General features: G+C 49.8%; 2 protein-coding genes across 5 annotated transcripts in view; both read right to left on the bottom strand.

Moving 5' to 3' along the window:
* Positions 1-410: 410 nt before the first annotated feature.
* On the bottom strand, positions 411-1,859 carry LOC121595399 (AT-rich interactive domain-containing protein 1B-like). The gene is made up of 2 exons (XM_041919338.1): positions 1,524-1,859; positions 411-1,349 (listed from the first exon to the last, which is right to left on the bottom strand). Exons 1-2 carry the CDS (start codon positions 1,857-1,859, stop codon positions 411-413), a joined length of 1,275 nt encoding a protein of 424 aa, XP_041775272.1.
* Positions 1,860-2,144: 285 nt separating this feature from the next.
* The window catches only part of LOC121595897 (LIM domain transcription factor LMO4), a 166,735-nt gene continuing 144,569 nt past the window's right edge, over positions 2,145-24,310 (bottom strand). For all 4 annotated transcript variants that reach the window (XM_041920283.1, XM_041920282.1, XM_041920285.1 and 1 more), the window contains one exon: positions 2,145-2,541. In XM_041920283.1, the coding sequence (XP_041776217.1) occupies positions 2,145-2,541 (397 nt within the window). The remainder of the gene's footprint in view (positions 2,542-24,310) is intronic.

Genomic DNA, 24,310 nt, shown 5'->3' with positions numbered 1-24,310 from the left:
CTTTTCTATTAGCCGGGTTCGGTGTCTCTCTTAAAAGCTATCTTCGCTCTCTCTCTCACTACACTACAGTGCCTTCATTAGAGCTAGTGTATTTTTCATTTATTTAACATCACAATACGATTCGTCGTGGTTTCGTCGCTTGAGTCGTTTTCCTCCGTCCGTCCCGCCAAATGCGCCAAATGGAACCCAGAGCAGCTGCCGCAAGCATCAACACAGGAGCTTTGCCTCGCTTTGCCAGCCAAAAAGGGAAGGGAAATGAGACGGTGCTGTCTCCCATTCCATCAGTAATATTCACAACGGTTCCGCAGGCTCTGCCAGTCGCTTGCACACACCCGCGTGTCAGTGTAAATGGCACCGTAACAGTGGGGGGGCAGGATGCCACTAATGGGCCCAAATCAAATCCTCCCGATCTACAGAATCGTGTACCCGTCCGGGTTGCTATCATTGTCCGGATCGTGCAGGTCGGACGTAAGCGTCGAGGTGGTACCGGTCAGCGGCGATGACAGCTTATCATGGTCGTCGTCGCCGCCGGCCCCGTTCAGCGGTGTCGGTGTGGCGCTGTTGTTGCCGCCGCCGCCGCCACCATTGCCCGGATGATGCGCAAGATGCATCGAATGATGGTGCTGGTGCAACTGGTGATGATGATGGCCGCCACCGAGCTGCTGATGGTGCTGATGATGAAGATGATCGTTGGCGAGCCCATCGTTCGGCGTATTTGGTTCGTGTTTGGCGCTACTCGCTAGACTATTCATAATTGAGCTGGCCCCCGGCGCCCGGCCACCACCCATCGACGCGAGCATTGCGGCCTGCTGGTCCGCCTTCAAGCCGCCGCCCGGACGCATACAACTCTGGCTGCCCGCGGACGTTGCAGGCGGACCGTTGGCGAACGGTTCTCCGTGGCCCGCCTCACCGTACAGATTGTTCATGAAGGAGAGGGCTGCTGCGGTCGTCGAGGAGGATGTGGAGGTGGCCGTCGAGGTGGCGGCGATGGGCGGACCTTGGCCGGAGTTGGAGCCACCGCTTCCGATCGAGGAGGGCGTCAGGGGCGGAGTGTACAGGTCGGCCGCTCCCGCATAACCGAGCTCCTTCTTGATCGGCGGCCCGACGCCGTTGTTGGAGCCGTTGGTTGTCGCAGCTGGCGGCTGATTGGGCGGCTGCATCTGGTGCTGATGTTGGGCGGCTAGTGCGGCGGCTGCTGCGGCTGCTGCGGCGGCCACTGCCTGCTGTTGCTGATGCTGCTGGGGCGAACCGTAGTCGTAGCATGGTTTCAGCAGTCCGCCTGCATTGGGATAACCGAACTGTCCGCCGTTAAACTTTGCGTGGGGATGTTGTTGCTGCTGCTGCTGCTGCTGTTGTTGAGATTGATTGTAGTTGGAGCCACCCGCAGACCCTGACAGATGATGCTGGTTGTGGTGCTGATGGTGAAGATGCTGATGGTGCTGCTGCTGATGTTGCTGCTGCTGCTGCTGCTGCTGCTGCCCCTGCTGATGATGGTGCTGCTGTTGTTGCATCGAGGACAGTACGCCGTCCGATTGCAGCAGCTGCTGGTAGGTGCGCATGGCGGCCGACGAAGGCGAGTTTGTCCCGCCGGCCGAGCCGAAATCGTCCATCGCAGAGAGCTTGCGCATCAGGCCCATCTCCTTGCCGTAGAGATGCCCGTACAGGGCCGGACCGTCGGGACCGTTGGCGGCGGCGGCGGCCGCCGCCGCTGCAGCAGCCGCCACTGCGACGGCCGCCGCCGACGAGCCGCCGCTGGAAGGGGATGGATTGAGACCGCCGGCGGCCGATGGAAGCGGGGACGCGTTGAGACGCGCGAGCGCCAGATTGCGCTGGGTGGCCAGGTCCAGATCGTCCAGCATGACGCCGGCCGCCGCAGCAGCAGCGGCGGCGGCTGCAGCGGCTGCGGCGGCGGCGGCCGCACTGCCCGGTGCCGCCGCGCCCGTCGCTGAAGCGCCCACGGCCGACCGGCTGGCCATGATGGCGGACAGCGCTTCGTCCACGCCCATCCCGGACGGGTGCAGGGCGATCCCGCTGCCGGGCGGTGGCGGCTGCTGCTGGGAGGACAGTGGCGACTGCTGGGGCGGCGGCTGGACGGGCACGGGCGGACGCTTCATCTTCGGCGGACGACCCAGCCGGGGACCATCTCAGTCGCGGGAGCGCCGGGGCCTTCCGACCTTGCCCTTGCGCAGCGGCGGGTTCGTCTGGCTGTTGGTCGTCTTCACCAGCTTGTGCCAGTCCGGCTCGCACACCAGGCTGCCGCCCAGCATGTAGTACCGGTCGCCCTGCACCAGATGGCTGCCGCACTTCGAGCACTGGAAGCACTTGAGATGGAACACGTGGTGCTGCGGGACCGACTGGCCGTTGTTGTTGTTGTTGTTGTTATTGTTGTTGTTGTTGTTGACGGTTCCGTTTTGATTGTTGTTGTTGTTGGCGGCGTTGTTCAGGTTGTTGTTTATCGTCGTGTGGGACGTCGTTCGCATCACGAACTCGTTGGCGGGTATCGTTTGATGGCAGGCGGAACAAGCACCGGAACCGAATAACCTGCGTGAGCGTGAGGGGGTGAGAAAGAGCAAAAAGAGATACGGAATTTAGTAAATTGAGATTCGAAACTATGAGAAGAATTATAATAAAAAAAAAACACTTAAAACAGACCACTAAAAGAGACCGACTGTGAAAGGGGGAAAAACCACAAGGAAGCACGTCCAGGCGCAAACGGCATAGCACTCTCTCCTGACACTTACAACGCGCGCCAAACTGTAAACACCGGAAGCTGCGACAAAAAAAAACCACCCACCTTTCCCTCTCACCGCCACCCACACCCCACACAGTTAAAAGTGGGCAGGCGAACGAGGAGCGAAAAAAGCAATCGCCGAACCAAAACAGAAAATCACGTCCTTGGGCGACACGACGGAACGCGCAAAACAACCACCAACCTCTCTTCTCCCTTCCCTTCCTCCCTTCCTTTCCTCCCTTCCCTCTGTACCACCACGGTTTCGAGTGAGCGAGCAAATAAGGGCCCGTGCGGGGGGACAAGTGCGCCATGATCTTGAGGCGGGAAGTTTGCATCGTCGTTTGTCGTTCGTGTCGTGTCGCCTTCCGTTTTCGTTCGAAGTGTTTCCACTCCCAGCCGTGACGCTTTTGCCACCACCCCGAGCAGGACCGCCGAGCTGCACGGACACGCGGCACACGACGACTGTTTGTTGTTTCCCCTTCCTTTTCCCGGCCAGGAATATTCCTTGCCCCACGCGCTTGTTTAATCGTGTTTTCTCCGTTTACATTTTGTGCAAGCAAGCAGAAACCAGCAGAGAGGGAAGGGAGTAGCACACACACACACACACACACACACACACCTCGACCTTATGGTTTTTCTTTTGCCATTTCCGGTTGCTCCGGAGGGGTGGTTGGGAGCTGTTTTTTGCCGCAGTTGCTGTTACCTCACTTGAACAAGGTGCTCGAGCAAACGATTCGTGTAATCTGTGCTGCTTGACATCGGTTTCTTCGACAGATTTGTTCGGTGTAAGTGTGTGTGTGTGTGTGTGTGTGTGTGTGTGTATGTGTGTGTGTGTGTATTTTACCTTTTTTTCTATGTGTGAAATGAGTGGATAAAGAACTGTTAAAAGAAGAAAAATATCATTTGTTTTAACCGATAGCCTGCTGCTCCTCATTACAAGTGTTAGGCCTTTCTATGCTCCTTTTCCTCCTGCACTTATTAGTGTGCATTGCTGCAATAAAAGAGCTCAAAAGCAGCTCTTCACGAATCAATGGACTTCCTCCACTTGAGGAAGCCTTGAGCAGCGACCAAGAAGAAGCGGGCAGCACTCGTTTGCTCCCCTTTTTTGGCATGAAGCGGCCGGGAAGAAGGCGAACTGAAAATCACTTATGTAAATCGAGTCAGGTCCACAGCACCCCTTCCGTACCGCCAAATCAAACACTCTCCCTCCACTTCAGCACACACACACAGTGCGGGGAAGTACTAACAAGCAGAAAAAAGCCCCCCCGCATCGTTCCCACACACACACATCAAGCGGTAGTGAACCGGTTGACGGGAAATTACGGGAAATTTGTTTGATCAACTCTGTCAACAAGCATAACCAAACACACAACATACACAGCGCCCTTACCGACACGCACACCCGCACACACACACAGAGCACAGTCGAACAGATGCTGGGAGTCGACCGAAAGGCACTTCACTAAAAGAAGAAGAAGAAGCAAAAAAAAGGGAACAACCCCACTGGAAAAGAAACATCTTCTCCGTCTCAGTTTTGCATAAGGAGTTTTGCCATTGAGGTGAGGCAAAAGGGGGGCAGTCGGAGCGAGAGTGGAAGTGTTGTGGGTGGTGTTAAAGTTGGGTGAAAATTACTTCGACAAACAAGCCGCCCGCCTCTCGCCACACCGGCTCGCACGGTGGGGGGTGGAAAGTGTCGCCATTTAACAGTTTATAGTCCGTAGTTTGGAGTTTAGTTTACTGGAAAGAGGGAAGGTAGTAGTGGTGTGTGTGTGTGTGTCGCTGCAAACTGCATTTGCAAAATCTCTTTATCGCATATTGCACCGGGAAATGCGTAATCAATGTTGTGGAAAATGTCGTTGCAAAGAAAAAAACAAACCGGAAAGGAAGAGATTTGGGAAAAAGGAGGTGGAAACCCGAATGCCATGACAGTGTTTCCCACCCATACCACTAATGTGACCCGGGCCCTGACCGGAACCCAACCAACCACAAGCCCACGAATTGAACATCATCATGCAAACGGTCGTTAATTAAGGAACATCGGATCGGAAAGCGGGAGGGAGGGGGGGCGGACTGGTATCGAAGGTTCGTCGGAACCGAGCGGGTCGTTAATAATTTCTAAGGACGAATAATCTATCGCAATTAGAAGCATTATTCTTGTCCGCTCCCCCGCCTATTCTACCCCTTCCAAGGCTTCTCCCCTCTCTTCAGCGCCAGGCGAAAGCATAATTGAGTCATTGTTTGGTCTCTAATTATGCATGGCCCTATGCAAACATCCCATTTGGCGCTCCTTTTCATTAGGCGAAACTTTACCCTTCCCCATCCTTCCCCATCGATCCCCATCGTCCGCTTCTGTGTGGCTCGAGCTCCTATTGTCGGGGGGCCAGTAAAGGTGCGAAAGTTAAATTTAATTCCACCCTGCCAACATAAACCCTCCGCCCCTTGAGCAAGACAATGGAGGACACCGGAGGGTGGTTACCACCCACACAGCCGAGGCAAACATGCACACAACAACGCGGCCTCTCTCTCTGCCTCTCTCTTTCCCCTCTTCCCCGGGCGGACAAACGGAAAGGGCACGTTCTAAGCCCTCATTAGCAATATTCCGTTCGGTAGTTTCGAGTTTAAATTAACAACAACCAACGCTTCATTTCAGGTCATCGGAGAAGTCGTCGTCGTCGGCGGCAGCGGCCACGATAGAGGGACGCAGCGAGACGGGCGTAGGGGATAAGGGGGGCAGTGTCCTTAAGCCACACGCCACACGAAATCGAGTTCCAGGCACGTAACACACAGCACACAAAATGCATCCTCTAAGAGTGCCGCCGAGGCTCGAAGCAGGGCGCGGCGGGCCACCGCGTGTCCTTAACGCCCGTTGCCCAAGCCGCACGAAGTGATGGTTCGCGGTTCTTCGGCTTCGGGTCACGTCAAATCTTTTAATCCTCTCAGACACCTGCCCTCGTTTGCCTTCGGTTTGCTGACGCCGTGCTGCGTGCGCCACCACCGTTCTGTTGAGCTATTTCCTCCCCAGGTGGGGATAATCAGGAGCCAGGGAGAGAAGGCAAAGGGGTGGAGTGAGGGAACAGGTAAAGGAGAGAACGAACACCTCCCCTCTCTCTGCCACACTAAAACCACAATGAAGCAAAGGACCAAACGAGTAAAATGAACGATCCACGCCGTACCCCATCGCCACACTAGCTGCCGACGGGACGGTGTTGCCAATTAGTGTAAGTTTTAGTTTGATGCCTCTTGCGGATGTGGCATACACACAAACATACACACACACGCAAGCGACTGTTTAATTTAACTACATCTAGAGAGAGTTGCTGGAGTTATGCAGTTAGTAGACATTCAAGCAAACCAAATATATAACGTTGAATGTTAGCTCAAGAACCAATAATACGGTAAATGATTGTATGTTTACCATGGAGTTGAAGTCGTCTTGAGTGTTATTGAACGTTCAATTAGTAAAAAAAGAGTCATACATCTGAGTCTAATCGAGATTTGATACCCTATAGCTGCTGTTAATGTATGCGTCATCAAATTGCTCTACGAGTTGTGGTCAGATAATACGCTTCTACTGTTATCGAGACAAAAATCCGCACTATTATTATAGGCCACTATCGCCGCAAGGATCCATCGATTACCCGATTCAACAAACGAACTCAATCCCACCGGGCGAGACTTCATCATCGAGCTGAGCGTAATTTTCCACCATGCAAATCGCACCGTACCACAGGAGGCCTTCTGCCCGTGAAAATGAATGCACCTGTAATTTCCCCGTTCACTGCTCCTGTCGCTCTTCCCAGCCAATGTCTACGCTTTCGCACTGCCACTATCAAATATCAGTCCTCGGGGCGAAAGTGTCCATATCACAGGGTGGCTTTCCAGGGAGAGAGAGAGAGAGAGAGAGAGAGAGAGAGAGAGAGAGAGAGAGAGAGAGATGATACGCCACACGGTGGAAGCGGCGGTTGATGCTGTCGAACATACACAGTTTGATGAGCGCAGATAACGCGCTCTTTCTCTCCCTTCAAAGTCCTCCAGCATTAAGTCTAAACCGAACTCTGTGTGTGTGTGTGTATTTTGCAGAAGATCTGTCAGCGTGGCGGAGAGGACCCCAACAGCGGAAGAGCTTCATATTACCCCCGCGGCACCGCAGTCGCTCTTCTGTTGCCGGCCGGCTGCTACCGCCTGTTTGCCACGACGGGTAATTAATTTGTTAATTAATTAATTAATAAGATAAGTTAATTAAAGAACATGATAGTCCTCGGGAAACGTTCACTCGCGCTCTTTATCTCTCTATCTCTCTTCATCGTGAAGGGGAGGACTGGGTGGCGAACACAATGCGCTAGGATAATGAGCGCGCTGCTGACAAGGACGCGCCGGTCGGCTGTTGATGTTGTTGTTCGGGTGGAGAGTTTGTGTGCGCTTCAGGTGCAGCCACCACCATCCACCACGGATGATCTGTTTGAGGTCGGCTGCTAGACACGGCACGGGGAGATGATTGAGAAATTAAAGAAATGCTTTTTCTCCAGCCCGGTCACCCCTACTTTGCTCACGTTTTAGATTTCCTTCTTAATTAGTGGTTCCGCACCTTTACGGTGTTGCACAACACACAAACACATACACACATACATGTTACTGTTAAGGTTGGAGGTCGTTAGCATGCTTCGCATGTTACTGTGTTATCAAACAGCGAACAGTTCAACGAGAAGTTCGACAAACTCCCTTTCACTACAACACGCATACCATGCGCATCCATTTTGGGGCGCAGAAAGCACGTGCGTTCGCTCCCTTTCGCGAACTATTCCCGTCGATTTCACACAGAAACACCACTGAGCCGTAAAGTTTGATACACACGAATAATATTGCTGAAGTGTGTGTATGTTTAATCACAACCGCGTGAATACCAAACGGAAACTGTTTGCTTGCTTCAGCCTCTTCAAAAGTAACGAATGCATTCAAAGGGAAGTGATACGTCGCCATAGAAGTACCTTTTGGCTTTATTCCAACACTTCATTTGAGAAATTCCTTTCACGCAATGCTGTAAGCTGTGAGCTGTTCTCATTACGAAGCATACATACAAGCTCACTAAACGTTGCATAAACACATTTAGCTGCCGTTTAAAAACAATCTCGTCAACAGGACAGGGGAAGGAGAAAGCCGGGTTCGCTTTTTTATTTAGAGATAAGCAAATCCATGCAAACAAAATCACGACCAAACGAACGAACGAACGAAGCTGCAGGTAAATGTTTCGTTTCGTGGAAGGCAGGAACGTGCCGAATAGAAAGCGCGGAAGTGTGCGGAAGCGCCAAAGTGTTTCTCTCGCTCTCTCTCTCCGTGTGTGTGTGTGTGTGTGTGTGTCTGGCTTTTATTTACCAGCATAAATCAAAAAGCACTGGCGTTTGGCTGATTTATGATCAATGCTGTTTACCTTTTAGCATCCTTTTTTTCCCCCCGCCATTTGGAGTGGCACAACCAACACGCTTACGGGCGATGGTGAAGCAAAGCAGCAGGGGAGCAGGGACAGCCAGAAATCAAACGAAATAATATTGAAATAGTCAAGCGCGTAACTGTGAGCACGCGAATGATGATGACAATGCCGCGCTCGGCGCGTTTATGTCGACACCCTCTAACGAGGACGATGGGAGGAGAGAGGGTTCACGGCTAGTGGTCAAAAGAAAGGATAAAGGTGGGCGGTGGATGGTGAATTTGCAAACCCAAACGTCTCTAGAATGCACCACCGAAGCCAAGGGAAAACTTTGCCGCCCAAGAAAAGCCATCTGAACGACGACAGTGACGACGGGACGCGACGGAACGCGACGTGATTTGCTACGATTTTCCCCTTGAAATCACAACGACGGAGGCGCAATGGTGGCGCGCAAAGCAAGAAAATAAACAAGCAGAGTTGCTGCAGCAGCAGCGGAAATTCACGTTCCCGTTAATTTTGCATGCTTTGATGTTGGGTGTTAGTTTGATTCGATTTTCGGCGCAAAAGGAGGTGCTGAGCTTGTTTCCCCTGATCGAAAAGTCCTTTTAAAAAAAAACCCGTATTGATATAATCCGTACAAACACAAACACACCCTTTAAAAAGGGACGGCGTCAAAGGGAGAAGTAATAAAGCAAGGATAAATGAATTCATAATGCACAATCGCTCGACAGGATCTCATTGACAGCGATTAAGGATCTCTTCTTGAAGGGAACAATATGCACTACCCCCCCCCCCCCTTCCATTGGTGCCACCAGCGTACTCCACCGTGCTATTCATTCACCGACACCCGCCGGGGTGCAAATCGGGGAAACACACCCGGGCAAAAGAGAAATAGAAAATTTGACCAATTTACAACCCTCGTTTTCTCCCCCATGTGGCTGAAATCGGTACCGGCTGCTGGTTCGCTATTTTTGATGAGTGAAGTTGCCTTTTCACATTTTTCATTTTTTCAGAACGAAACAGAGAGAGAAAGAGAAAGAGAGAGGGGGTGATGATGAAGCGAAAGAGAGCAACCATCCAGCCGCAATCACAAAGCGCACGATCGTTAGCAATAATCATCCGCGGCGGATAAGGAACAAGTGAGGAACACAACAATAATAATAATAATAATCATCATCATCATCATAACGAGAGCGGCAGTGTACCGCAGCCACCGTAGAAAGGGGACGCCAGCAAATCTCTTCGGCCGGTGGGGGTGTGGTGTAAGACCGCTTTAAACCTTGATCTTTCCCGCGGGTCGCGTTCGACGTTGGTTGCAGCAATATCAAATCATCGGCGACACAAACCTGAAGCCCGGAGACACCGAGCGGCTGGGCGGGGCAGCGTACGGTGGTGTCTGCGGTGTGTGATACCAACGGCAACGACTAACGATGCCGATTATTATCATTATTATTTTCATTATCACCATCATCGTCATCAAACCCGGGGGCAAAGAGGGGACAGAAGCGGACAGGCCGGGCCATTATCATTAGGCCGTTGCCGTTGACGAGTTCGCGGGCTGTTTGGGTTTGCTTTTGATTATTTCTTATCCAAAAGAGGAGCGCGAGACGGTGCAGAATTTATTTCTCAAAGCATTCAATTTAATTATTTAACAAGATTGCATTTTAAATTGAGCCGCTAAATTATGCACACACCAGGAAACCAGGTTTGATTGTTTACTTCACAGTTCATCTAGTCGTGTCATACATCCAGCACGCCCGGAAGTTGCTTCTTGTACGATTAATTTAGTTCGCTTTTCAAGACTCGTAAACCTCAGCGCTGATATCACAATCACAGCTTAATTGTGTACATCTCCTTCGACGTTCTGCCTTCTGCCAGTCGCCAAGAAGATGAGCCCGAGCAGTCTGCAAGGCGAAGGCAATGCAAACCGGAAGTGAACCACATACAAACACACTTTCACTCAAAGCAACGAGCCACGAGCTCTCTCTCTCACTCTCCAGCTCTCACACGACCTGCTGACTGCCAAAAGACGTATGAATGAATTTGTTTGAGAAGGAAAAAAAAGGCACTCCCTCCGTCATTTCCTCGCCATGTTTCTTATTGAATGATTTTTGCTGCTCGCTTTTGGGGGCAAAAGGAAGAGTGGAACGAGCTCGTAGAGTTGTCTCGAAACCAATGAATCAAACAAGCATCCATCCCGTCCCAAGCCAACGAGGCTTCCCTTCGTCAAGGTTGTTACGGTTGCTCTTCAGCTTGATCGAGTAAAAGAAATGCCAAAAATGCGACTAGACGACGACGACGATGACAACACAGAACACATGCACGACACATACAGCGTGTCGTGCTCGCCGCCACCCCTCAATCACACACTATCACATCGACCAGCAAGCAGCAAAACCTTCACCATTGAAGTACGAAGTACGGAGATGACTCCAATTTTCTCCCAACTCTCTCCTCTGCTTCCCTTTCTCTTGCCCTCAGTGTGCGTCACAGAAATTAATGTGCCATAGAAAAGTTGAAGGAATAGAAAATCAAATACAATTGTGATTGAAAATCATGACACTCGCACACACACACACACACACACACATGCACACATCACACATACACACGTACAAACGGGTGACGTGAATAGGGCGAAATTTTCGTCGCCAACTTGCCGTCAGCGGACGAGCGGGATGCAGCGGGTGCGCCCACTGACGGACGGACGCAGCAATCAGGACGAATTGGAGCTTAAATGAGGAGCGAGTAAAAGGGGGAGCGACAGGACGAAGAAATCATGAAACAGACGACGTGCAGACACACAGCCCAGATCCATTGGTGGATGGTGCTTGGGACACAGGGCGGGCTGCCGTTCAAGGGAAAACGCATTTGGCAATGAGAAATGGAATGATGATTTATTCCTTTGTGGGAATGTGGACAAGAAGTGATGTGTTTGATGTCCAAAATGTGTCCTTTTTTGTTTTCCATTTTTTTAACTAACCGTTGACTTCTTCTTTCGACACCAATTCCACTTTGCATTAGGTTTTCTTTTTATGAAAATAGTGTCATACTAAGCGTCCAATGTGTGGCCATGCCCACTGTGATCACTCATCAGCTGACGCTTTGGAAGGGACAATCGGACCAAACTACCTTTCACTAGCATCCCTAGAGAAATGGGGGAGAACAGTCAGCAACAGATGCGGAGGTATGGATATTCGAGCGGACGAAAGCGTGAACACATACAAACACACATTGCTAATGCTTGAAAGTGGTTTGGCAATGAAAATTGATTGAAATCAGGCGGTCATGAAGTTAACGAGTACTATTCTTGCTCTTGTCCTAAACTGAAACTTGCCTCTTTTGTAAAACGTATACCTTAAAAGTGCTTCAACTAAATTGCTCCAAAGGCTACGTTTAACGAGCTTAGAATCGATCTAAATTAATTAGTAACCCGGACGAACCACAGCAAATAATTTGCACCCAGCTGAGTATAGAATTTATCGTATTAATTACTCGCTTTGCACTGCACTCATGGTAACAGCGGACATTCCAGCACATAGGCGGAACATATCCTCAAACACATACATACCTACACGCCTTTTACGCAAACAATCGCAATCGGTTGCAAAAGTCACTGCTGCTGCCGGTTGTTGGTGGCAGGTAATTTGGAAATGCTTACACGACCGTTTGTACGCACGCAAACCCACCCATATCTCCGCCATGCGTACGCGTACATAACACGCAATCACTGTAACTAAGGGTTGCTGTTCGTGATTGGAGAGGCAGAAAAAAAAGGATGGAGAAAAACAGAGCACAACGCCAAACTAAACGCTAAAACGATGAATGAGGGGTCGGTTTCGGGGTTTGTTAGCATCGGTAGTGAATTTCACTCCGATCATTAGTGCCGAATGAAATGGTTGGCTTCAATCCGGCACTTGTTATCATTCTAATAGACCTGTTCTGCTGCCGCTTCTCTTATCCCCAAGCACGATGGGGCCGATTTTCCATGGAGGCGCATGGTACTTCATGCAAGCCTGGAGCTCTCCCTCTCTCTCTATGTTTCCCTTACACCCATGTTGCGTCCGTGATCGTGATTCGAGACGAATCGTTTCATCATGTGTGAGTGTGATGCGTCCACTACCTTTCGTCAATTCGATGGAATTTGGAGCGATGGAATAGTGTGTGCCGGAGACACACGGGAGGAAAGGATTACATGTACCAGGGGCCAGGGCTACCGCTTTTACGCATCCAATTTGAGCTGGCTCCATCGTGCTCTGTGTCGTTGTGTGGCAGCGTTTCCACTTCCCGCGGCGGCCCCCGCTTCACCCGTGTCTCAATGAAATTGCGTACAATCAGTGGAAATGATATTTTTCACCCCAACCATATCCCTCTGCTACACCCATTTATCATCACTTAAATTAATTTTATCGGTTGTTTCGGTAGTGCTGCCAGTTACACACACACAGCGGCGAGGAAGGATAGGAAACAGGAAGCGACGCCCCTCGACAGGACACTGCATCAGTGAAAGCGACAGTACAAACTTACACCGAGCAAGCACCGAGAGCCGTCTCGATATAGTTGCCCGGGTCGGGTCGTTGAGTAGTGTGCGAGAGCCTCCCACACTGGGCGCGCTGGCTCCGTCCATCCTTATAGGCTCCGTCTGTTAGCAAATTCACTCAAAATAGATCATTGAGAGGGGTGGGGCTGAGAAATGGAGGGCACCCCGACGTCCCCCAGCTTTCCCCAGCTTTACATAGGTTATCCTTTGACGCGCGCAAAGCGAACGGCACGGACAATATAAATTGGAATGATCGAAGAGAATTGAAATGGTTGCTAGCGGTCGTCCCGGGCAACTGGCACACTTTGTGTGTCTGCATATGACTTGGGAGCTCCGAACGAGCAACAGCAGCAGCAGCACCAGAGAAGGAAGCGAACGATTTGCACAGCCACTCGCCACACACACTTACTCAGAGAGGGAAGAGAGGGTGCGACTTTGGGCTGGTGAAAATTCATTAGAGATTATAGAAATGGAAAATGATTGCAACAGTGTGGCCGTTGCCAGCAACAGTGGCGGGACACACAGCAGAGATGCAAGCAACAGTCTCTGACTCAAGGGCGGGGGTTAGGGCCGTGGTGGCAAGACACTCAAAACCAAGCACCAAGATTGGCGGCACAGCATGGTACTAACGTATCAGAAGACGTCTTTGTTTTCTGGCCCCGGCTCGTGTACGGTGGAAGGCTTGGGAGCAATTTTCTTCCAGCGTGGTTTTTCCACCAACTTCCAGCCGGGACGTTGTTGCGGGCTCCCTCCTTTGGGTTCCATTTTCCCGGTGCTTTTTTCTCTCGCCTTCAAACCTCGAACCTTGTGTCTCGTGTCTTCTTCGTCGACACGAGACACCGAAACCTCCTCGGACGGGGGAAATGACTAACTGTAATGATGATCAGTGGCTGGAGAAAACCGCTACACCCGCCGGCTGCCATTTTCCACCTCCCTCCCTGTCTGATTGTACGATGATGATTCCATGTTGAGCTAATTTTGCTGATTGAATTTAGGTTCATTTGCTGAAGGGATTTTGCGGGATTGAATTGATGGTGGAGCCGACACCACAGCAGAGCTTGCGTCTCCCGTCTTTGCTTCATGCGTCTTTGATCGAATTATCGCTCAAGGAGAGAGCAGGAGGCGGCTGCAGCAGCAGTGTGAGCGCGTAGGAGAGAAACAGCCCGAACAGACTCTAGCAACAGGATTCACCTGTTGGGCTGCCGGTGTGTTGATTGGATTGCGATGAGTGCCGTGGGGCACTCACATCCATTTCACAGTCCTGCTGCGAAAGAGCTTGTGTGTGTGGTGCAGTTTAAAAAATGGGAAAACGTGTTGGAGGGTACGGAGGAAGGTTTTTGCTTCCTGATGCTCTATGTGCTAGCCAAAATATGAGGCAGGGTGGGGGTGTAAGGACGAACTACGGAAGCGTAAGAAAGGTAAACAGAGTTAAATTAATTTAACACCACACGGGCGTGTATTGTTTTTGTGTTTGTAAACACATTTTCTGCTAGATTAGACTTGAAAGATGGGTCGTTTTTGTTGCATTATTGTTGCTTTGCGAATGTTCTGCCTTGATTGACAAAGAATGGAATTACTGCTTCACAGAACGATGGAACGATTTCAGTATGAAGCTTTGCCAATTGCATACATTTAGGCGCATTTCGTTCGAAGTTTAATTACGAGCATTTCAGTACGGGCAGGATTTCAATTAAATAGAGGAGTACTACCCACCACATTCATATTCTATATCTTCTTACCCAAGCCCAGAACTTTGCTTTCCTTCAGTGAGTTCAATGTAAGCTTCTTAGCAGCAAACGTTTCACGCAGCGTTGTTTACTGACGCTCAGTTCTGAATTAAACCCAGTCTAACAAACACCACTATTAAAGTTATTTTATATTCCCATCGAAGATATTCGAAACAACGCATACAAAATAACCTCCTTCAGTAACTAAGCTCTCTACCATCTTGCCTCTTCTATTTTTAAAGTGGCCCACAGCGCATGAAAGGTATGGGCGAATCCTTCCTGCTTTCCTCATTAGTCGCTAACGAACCAATCATTCAGCAACACAATTTGCGTGCCCCGGAAACAGGAATCGTCCTTCGGCAGGCGCCTCTCTCTCTCTCTCTCTCCTCCTCACACAGCTGCCAGGAGGGAAAGGTAGGTAAGCGATATACATACACGTACCACCACCAACGCACCACCATTAGAGTGTCGGTTGGTGCGCGCTGGATGCGTGGTTGCGATCGTTATTCGAGGAATTGTTTTGCATTCTTGCGTGGTGTGCACAACAAAAAGTGATACGCAGGGTCAGACACACACACACAAAAAGATGGCCAAGAACTAACAAGTCCACGGACAACTTTGGAGCCGAACTCGCAAACAAATCGGAATGTGCAACTGTGCAATTAGAGTGGATCATGCCGATGCCGTCTTCTTTGGCTCCCTCTGCTCCTTCGCTCTTTCTAAAAGTTGGTCAAGTTTCACGCGCGTTGGCGAAAAGGCGGGCGCGCTTTGCCGTTTTGGAATCGCAGGGGAAATGAATTGTTGCTTAATTTTCCGCCTATTTTCTTTCACAACGCCTTTCGTAACAGTGCGCGCGGGATGGACGCGTCTCGCCGCTGCTTTGCGGTTGTGCCTGGATAAAGTTCAAGACGCTGAGAAGGAGACAGAGATAGAGTGAGAGAGCGCACAAACACCAATGTTCCTTTTAATTGGGTCGTAAGATGCACGTGTTCTTGAGCGTTTCTTTTTCGATAACTCATACCAAACCAATGGAAAAGAAGGAAGAATTTCTTAAATCGATAATACGTCAAGCAGCTTCCAAATGCAGTCTTTCACGCCTTATGGCTCTCCAAAGGCAGCAGCAAATAGCTTTCACCCCGGCTCCAATTACGTAGATCACACAAAGCGTGTAATAGAAACAGCTAGCACCCATTGGCACTCCTGTGACCATTGCCGTGAACCGGAAAAGTGGCACCAACAACCGAAACACACTGCAAAAATGTTGATTTATTTTGAGGACATTCGCTGGCCCAACGAACCCACGACGTGCTACACTTTCTGTTTGTTGATACAGTTTCCTTTCTCTCACATTCGGGTTGTGTGTGTATTTTAACCTTTCCCGACCGACAGTTACATCAAACCGAAACACATATGGAGGTGGAAAAAGAGCTTCACATTCACTTCCTTACCTCTGCGGCCACCACCGGCGACCGGAGAGCAAAAAGTACCCATCAAGAACAAGTTTTTAATTCCTCTTTTAAACGCTCTCGAACACAAACATACACACAACACACACACAAGCGGTATTCGGTTCCTTGTTGGTGGTAAAATACGCGCCTTCGAGAGGAAACAGCTGGAAGCTGGGGAAGCATCGAAATTAGAGTTCCCGGTGGGATTGAACCCTGCACCGGACACCGCATCGGACCACACCAATGCACACACACACACACACACACACACACATGCGAGAGCCGGACAAACCACGAGGAGAACGAGAGCCACAGGGCAGCTCCGGTTACACCACCACGGGACAAGGAATCCGTTTGGGGAGAAAAGGGATGAGAGAAAACCAATTACATTTCGTCCACCACATTCGTCGTCTTCGTCTCCGTGTGCTGTAGCACAACGTAACATTTCCGATGCTGCACACACACACACACACGAACCCACACGACTCGGACAACAACGGACGCAGAGAGGCGGAGCAGCGAGGCGGTTCGAAATTAAGGAATTATCCCTCGTCTAGGAATAACAGGCATAACGAAGACGAGGGAAAGAGCGAGCGAGCGATAGAAACGGAGGGAAAGAAAGAACGAAAAACCGATTCGTAAGTGACAGCTACCGATAGTACCCCCGTCAACCCTCGTCAATTAGAGCCCGAACCGGCGAGACGTCAAAATTCACCACGCCATCGAAATTTTCCCTCTCTTCCTGGTCCTCCGGTCCGGGCGGCTCAAGGGGCAAAGGTAAGGAGAATGGTGGGTCACCGCCGCCTACTTCTCATCTGCAAGCTGACGTGTACGTGGATGTGTACGTGGTGTCTCCCCGCCCCGCGGTCTCTGGAAAGGGTCGGAAGGCCACCAGAACCAGCCAGCTACATCTTCCACCTCTTCATAACCCGATGACGAGCGAGGACGAGTTGGGGCAAAGAAATTGACTCGATTCCAGCACCAACGCTTCAGAGACAGAGAGAAAGAGCAAGCCAACAAAAAAAGAAAAAAAACAATAAAAAATTGCACATCCAAGGGGGAAGCGAAAATGGCGCACAGGAGTGTATAGTTTTTTTAAGGAAATTAAATTTTAACCACCTTTTCCTGCTTTTTTGAACGTTTTTCCCCCCTCCATTACACTCCCAGTGATGACGATCGTTTCCATTCTCCTGGGAGTGAATAATTAAATTTGTTCGATCCCGGGAGTGCCCTCGGACTGATTAGAAAGGGTGTGAGGGTGATATCCCTTGTCAAGGACGTGTCCTGCAACGAGTGTCCTGTTTTTTTTTATTGCATGGTTGGCTGTTGTTACTGTGTGCTCTCTTTCCCTCTTTTTCTTTTCCGTCGCCCACCCCGTAACGAACGAGTAATTGAAATGCAACGCATGAGCATGTCAATTAAGTGCGCAAAAACCCGGAAGGATGAGGCAATGCTGGCGACGGGGGCACGGGCTCAATTGATCGATTGATTGGTTCCATTTTTGTGAAGCCGGGGAAGTAAGTAAGGCGATATCTTGATTGCTTTACGAAACTTTATTACATTTTTTGGGGTGAAATGGGTCTGTTTTTTTTTTTTTTGGTTGTTGTTGCGAAACTCACTTCAACATTATATTATTATCTTCTGTTGGGAAAATAAAAGCACCAAATTTATGCAACCCGTATCGATTCGTTCTAAACAACGGAGCACACTCGCAGCATGTTCCATATCTCAGGGAATGTGCATTTCAACGGACTCGATCAATGGATCCAATATGACATAGTTTTGATCAACAAAACCACACACAAAGCTAGAGAACAGCCGGGACAGCCGTAGAGAAAGGGCTAGTTGTTTTCCAATTAAGCCAAAATCAAATAACTAACCACTCGTCGTACGACGCCGCTTCCACGGCGGCGGGATATTCGGGCGCAGGTTTGAAGTTTTTTATTTAGCTGCTAGAGTTATGTTTTGATGAGTTGTGGCTCTGCATTCTGATGAGCGATCGTAGGGAAGAGGAGGTACACTTTTTTAGCCGGCATGTTGTTTGCCAGCTGAATCATTCATTTTCTAGCGAAAGTCCGAGAGAATAGAAGCCAATATGTAGAATCAGCAGCAGGGAGTGGCTCAGCATTATTTTCATTATTAAAAACCCTCTGTGCTGTGAAGCCCATCGCTCTGTTCGCCCTGGCCACGTGGCGTGTCTTTGTAGATTTCATTAAAAAGTAGCTTAACAGATTGTTTTAATTCATCGTACACCACTCCCCAACGGTTGCATCTAACGCTCTACCAGTACACCGAAAGTCCGAAAGGCTCACAAAATGCTTTAAACTAATTTTGTAGCAAACACAGCAACACTGCACCCAACCCTTTTTCTAACCTGCACCATCGAAAAACGCCTCCGCCTCACGTCGAGTGCAGGAGAGTTCGTTGTCGAGAGGAATCAAATTAAAAAATTCATAAATTGCATTCGACCCACTGCGGGCGCCCCGGGCAAGGCAGCCAAAACTGCCAGCCCATCGATATAAAAACAAAACAGCTGCCTCCTCTCCCGGTTCTACGGAAATGCGTGTCGAGTGAGCGTGTGTGCGTGTTTGTTGGCCCGTTTTCCGAGGCCCCCAGATGCAGGAACGGCTCGCGAACTCAAGTGCCCTTAGCCACGTTGCGCGTTAGTGTCAGTCATTCAGCTCAGGCTCGATGTTGGGCCTTCCCCCGTGAGTGTCACCCGAGAGAATGACAAAAAGGCACAAGGGAAATTGGGGTGGTGCTGTCCCTTCCCGCGCCTGCTTCATCTAAGCCCGTAACAAGCCGAGAATGTTTAGAGGTCCTTTTGCTGTTGCACACTAATTGGAATAGTCATGCGGAGGGACAGAACACACACACACACACACAGAGACAGAGCGGTTCCGCGCGTACAAATGATCGTATTGAACGCTTTCAGCAGCAAAAAAGGCACACCGAACAGTGGCCAACAAACCTTCCAATCGATGGCGTAGCGTGCCCAACGTGTGTGTGTAGTGCTGTTGTTGCCTCACACACTTCCTCCTCTAAGCTCTTATCATTCGGGGGGTGTCGATTGGGACTTTTTTCTCCCTCCCGTTGGGAGGTGGGTTGCAAGGCGCCACACCAGCGGGCTCCGAAAAGGATGCGGATTAAAACAAAAGATTGATTGAATTTCTCTGACTTCATTTCGGCGCTGCACTCTGCCCTGCGCCCGCAGTGCAGCAGGGGCACACAGTGTGTTGAGTGTTTGGCCCGAAAAAGCTTGCCGCGAACGCCATCGTTTCGGATAACAAGCGGATCCGCGCCATCGGCAGGGCTTGAACATGTTGGACAGCACAGCACACACACACAAAAAACGCGACGATGGAAACTAACGGAAAAGGCGAGTGAACAAAAAAAAACAACAACAGGGACGCGCGAAAATCCGCAACAACGATAACGCGAAGCCGCGTGGCACAACTATATACAACTAGAACAATTTGTGTTATGCGCCGCCTCGCACTCAGGGCCGCTTCATGAGCCAATTTCTAGAGCAAATTTTAGGCAATCCAGGGCGCTACGTGCTACTACGCACCACAACAGGGAGAGGGGAAAACGCCCCGATAAAGCAGACGGACACGGCAGCGAATAGTACAGCCGAACATAGAACCAATTCAGGGCGAGCGGTGGGTCAGTGATTGATTATGACTAGCCAAACAATTGGGGTAAACCAGATTGGATCTCTTATCCTTCTTCCCCCCACATGTGTGTGGGTGGTGGAGCAATAAAAAAAGGAAACACTTCCCAGCATGTGTGTCTGTGTGGTGTAGTATTTGTTTTTAGCGACAAAAACAAGCGCCAGCCCAGCAGACCGATGTGCTGTTAGAAATATCGCGTTGACGAAATAATTGAATATTCTAGCTGATAACGAATGCACCCCGATGGTCTTTTTTTTAAACATATTTCCCATTTTCATATGTTTCATCGCAGGTGGAGGGCTTTTGTGTTGGCGCCATTCTTTCATGTTTAGAAATTTAATCTTGTTTCTGTGGCTTCGATCGCTAATTGAAATCGGTTGCATTTGTTTTGCAAATTATTTTATTGCTGCAAATAGCAAATTCCAAATCAATCTTAACGTTCAATATTATCGAATGTGTCTTAAAACAACAAAACACTATGATTATAAATAAAAAAAAATTTATTATCACACATGCAAACTGCAATCACTGATTAATGGAAGTATAAAAACATCAACACTGATGATCGATGGGAAAAGAGGCAAGAATAAAACAAAGCTTCCTTCTTCTCCTTCAGATTTCATTTATCGCGAACAAAACAGACGACTTGTGATTGCTTTCATTAGTGAAAACTCTTCGATTGTGAGAAAAGAAGGATTGAGAACAGTTTCGCCAGCAGCGTTTGAGCAATTCGCACATCAACACAGACACGCAGAAACTCTTTCCCGCAGCAAATGTAATAAATAATAACAATAAAAGACGAGCATTTTTTCTCTTCCTGGTGCGCACATCCGGCTGATGATTATACTTTTTTTCCATTCGGATTTGCTTTCGCTCCCCCTTGTCTCTTGCTTGTTATGAAACGTTTCTCTTTTTACCTACGAAAGCCCGAGGCGAGCCTAGGTGTGCCAGCTAACAAGAACATTCATTATGCTTCGCATGTGTTTGTTCTTGCTCTTCCCTTTTCCTTCACTGTTGCTGTAAGAAAGAAAGGACCCTTCTACAAGGCTCCAAGGAAGGAGTTCTTATCGGCGAGCCCTAGAGCACCGCAAAAGGATACAACATCTTGGACCGTTTAATCCCGTTTGTGAAGCAATTAGTGCGCGTCCCGGCACACTTGGAGTGCATTAGAGGTTAGAAGCGAACGGATAAGATTACACTTTCTGCAAGATTTCCTGTTTGCTGTGCAGTCATTAAACTGTAGCACAGCCTCACAACACAAACGCTAAAAAGTGGCAATGCAATAAACATCCTCTCCAATGCACATGCAGTGCGATATCTCTCTAATCCCTCACGAAGAAGATGTGATTTAAAAACAAAGGTACAGAGTGTGTCTGACCAATTATGCGCACTGCCATTGCTCTGCAACCCGCCGCCGGCGCGCAATTCTTCCTCTGCAGTAAAAAAAAGCATCGATTTATTTGCTTTACTGCATCGACAGGCCCTTCTGGGGCCCATCAATATCGTACGTGAGCACCCTTCATGGTCATCATCATCATCATCATCATCATCGACGTGATCGTGCCACACCATCGATATCGAGCGTCGTGAACCCAATAGAAACGATTTGTTACAGCATCGATGCCCGCCCGGTGGCAATGGCACGATGCAGCTGGGGCCCCAGGTTGAGGTAAGTAATTTAATTAATGTAACCACAAACATCCGTAATTATACACTCATCTTTCCCTGTTCTGCGCTCCCTCGAGCTCTCGTTCTCTCTGATGCATAGCATCATCCCACGCGGGAAGTCATCCGCTGCAACAGTCAAATCGATGGCTCCAAACAGGCCCCGACACAGGGACGGTGTCCTCTCCTGCTCGCCGAGGGCTGAATTGAGACGCAAACCCACAATTTGTGGCTACAATGTTTCAATTTGCAGCCGCCGGTGGCTCAAATTGGGGGTATATTTGCTAATTTGAGCACGTTTCGGATTCGGGCCCATAAAGCGTGGCCGCTCGGAGGAGCACGCAGGATGAGGCAAAGGAGAAGCATAAAAAACAGCACAAAACACACACACAGGCACTCCAAAGCCCGCGGAACGACTGTGTAATGTTGGGAAGAAGTGCCGGAGCCAGACAGCAGCATGACGGATGAGCGGCGGAAAGAGAACTCGATGCTCATTACGGTGACGGCGAAGTTCACAAACCGTTTCGTTTGTGTGTGAGTGGCTGCAGCAGCAGCAGCAGTCACTCTTCGCTCGATGCAACGGGGCAAAAGGGGAAAAAGGGCGTCCTCTACCCCTTCTGCACGCAGTGGAGGTTCTTTATCACACTACAGCGGCGTACGATTACAGGACAGGGGCTAACAGGGAGTGGATTCGATCCACCGTCGAGCTCGATCGCTTATCGCGGGTAACATTGTGCCCCGATTTTATCGCGCTGTTGTGCCGAACGCGCGGCACAAGGATAGATAGCGATTGGTTTCAACCGAACATGGCTAATGAGGGATAATTAGCAAAGGCGAAACGGGATAGATTATGCTACGCGATTAACGGCCGGGCAAAAGGGAAGCCCATTTCCGTGGCGTTTGGACAATTTTATGCAACTCAAAGTTGGCGGCATTAGGCCAGTTCAATTAGATTGCAAAGACATAGAGGCTGTGCTGTGTGTATCAATTTCCAGGTCCTCTCATTTTATTAGAACCAGCGTACAAACGCCAAGCGATATGATCAAAAAGTCATTAATTTTGTTGGATCTTGCTGCTCTCACTGCTTTCCAGAAAGAAAAAAAAAGAACAGCTCTGTTAATTAGTACAATGTGAACTACATTTCCAATCCCCGTTTCATTTGTCAAATTAAGCAACATTTCGAACGGATATCGCCCTTTTACGCCGTTCACCGTCCGCGTACAACCTTCGCGGCTGCAGCGCGGAACCTTAAGAACCGCCGGCGGGTTTTCCAGTTTGTTTGCTGAACCTCTCCCGGTGCCCTTTACACGTCATCGTTTATCTCTCACGGTCCTCTGGCTCTGGCCAGCCGGCTGCTCGCAACTGCATCGAGCCAACCGCCGCCAGAAAACCGGTCCCAATCCCCCAAAGTCGAGGCTGCATTTTCACAACTTGTTCACAACGTGCACCCACACACACACACTCACACACCCTGCACCCGTAACCGGGCGAAAGGGTCAAGACGCGAGAGCGTCAGCCCAAGACAGTCCCGTTCATTAAGCGTGCACTGATTAGAGCTGTTTTAATTTGCGCAATACGCTTCGACGTGTTTCGTGTGTTCCTTTTCGTCCGCGTGCGAACGAAACGCCGTCGACGTAGAGAGAACGACATCAACACACACACACACACACACACACACACACACACACACACACACACACACACACACACACACACACACACACACACACAGACCATACTAGAAGAGAAGGGTGGCCGAAACTGGAAAGAAGAAAACAAACGAGTGGAAATAAAAGGTCTCTCGCCTTCCGAAAACCCTTTGAGGATTTGGGTGTGGGAAGCGAAGTGGGGACGACTGGCGCGCACGATACATTGTAGCATCATTAGCGGGCAAGGGCAGCGATGTATGCAGTGCGGACGCCCCCAGGGTCGTCCGATTGCGATCATATCGCGGAACCTCGGGATCGATCGAATCGAAAAGCTTCCCCCCCTGGAAGACGGGAAGGTGAAATATGATGGCAATCGAACGGTGCTGCTGCTGAAGATGTGTCTGCTGCAGGACCATTGATTGATGGCATAGGAACGCCAAGGAATCAGGACGAGCGCGAGCAGTTTAAGCCATCATTAGCGAAGGTGCCTGCACTGCTGCTGGATTGATTCGCTGCTATGTATTCCTTATCTGGCCCTTCGGGGCAAAGATGCAGCGATGCAACAAATGTTCAAAAACTCGCAATTGCAACACCCAGAGACACACAGTTTCAGCTAATGAAGGAAAGGACACACAAGCGGCCTCACCGTGGCCCCTGGAGTTCGCATAAATATATTGATTTCGCATTGCGTCGTGAGTGTGGTATGCAATTTGCCCGTCCCTTCTTGTTCCCGCGCCCGGTTTCGTTGTGCACCAGTGTGCATCGCGACTCACCTAATCGCTACTGATTACGAAACATTGTTCATGTCCAATGTTCGTAATTGGTAGATGCGAGAGCATCGTGTGTTTGTATGTGTTTGTTGCGTTTAGGTTAAAGGCGAAATGCAACGCGCCACTCTCCACACGCGCTTTACACACACAGGCATTTTTGCAACATTTGCGCACCGGTAATAAAAGTCTTCTGCACGTTTGAGTGTGTGTGAGAGAGAGAAAGAGGGAGAGCGAGAGGGAGAAAGAGCGAGAGCGGCACAGCCAAGAATCAATAAAAGCAATGTGCAATTAGGGATTGCATTTTTGCTTGACGGGCCCGGGGACTTGATGAGCGCCGTTTGTGGGTTTTTGTTGCGACGAAGAGCTCCAATATCTCGGTGCCGTCGCGCGCGCTAATGAACCGCCGGCCCGGTTGCACCGAAAAAAAAGCGGGCCGAAAGAACAAAACGAAGGGTGTAAAACGGGGAAGGGCACAATAAACATCTTGATTTGAGAACTTCGGTGGCGGCGGTGGCACTCGAGGACAGGATTCAAATTAGGCACAAGTCTTGATGTTTTTTTTTTTTTGTTCGTTCCTTCCGGTCCCTCCATCGAGCATGTGCCCCTGGTGTGTGTGTATGAGAGCCTTTTTTGTCACGCGAGTATCCTTTTTGACATCATTAGTGACAGTGTCGTTGCGAACAT

The sequence above is a fragment of the Anopheles merus genome, chromosome 3R (genome assembly GCF_017562075.2).
Source record: "Anopheles merus strain MAF chromosome 3R, AmerM5.1, whole genome shotgun sequence".
Taxonomy (NCBI): domain Eukaryota; kingdom Metazoa; phylum Arthropoda; class Insecta; order Diptera; family Culicidae; genus Anopheles; species Anopheles merus.
The sequence above is the reverse complement of the archived record's forward strand: the minus strand, read 5'-3'. Positions and strand labels throughout refer to the sequence as shown.

Coding starts and splice junctions, on each gene's coding strand:
- LOC121595399 (XM_041919338.1), bottom strand. CDS start 1,859: ATGCTGGACGATCTGGACCTGGCCACCCAGCGCAATCTGGCGCTCGCG. Junction 1,350..1,523: donor AGCTGCTGCAATCGGACGGC/GTACTGTCCTCG, acceptor TCTCAACAACAG/CAGCAGCAGCAGCAGCAACA.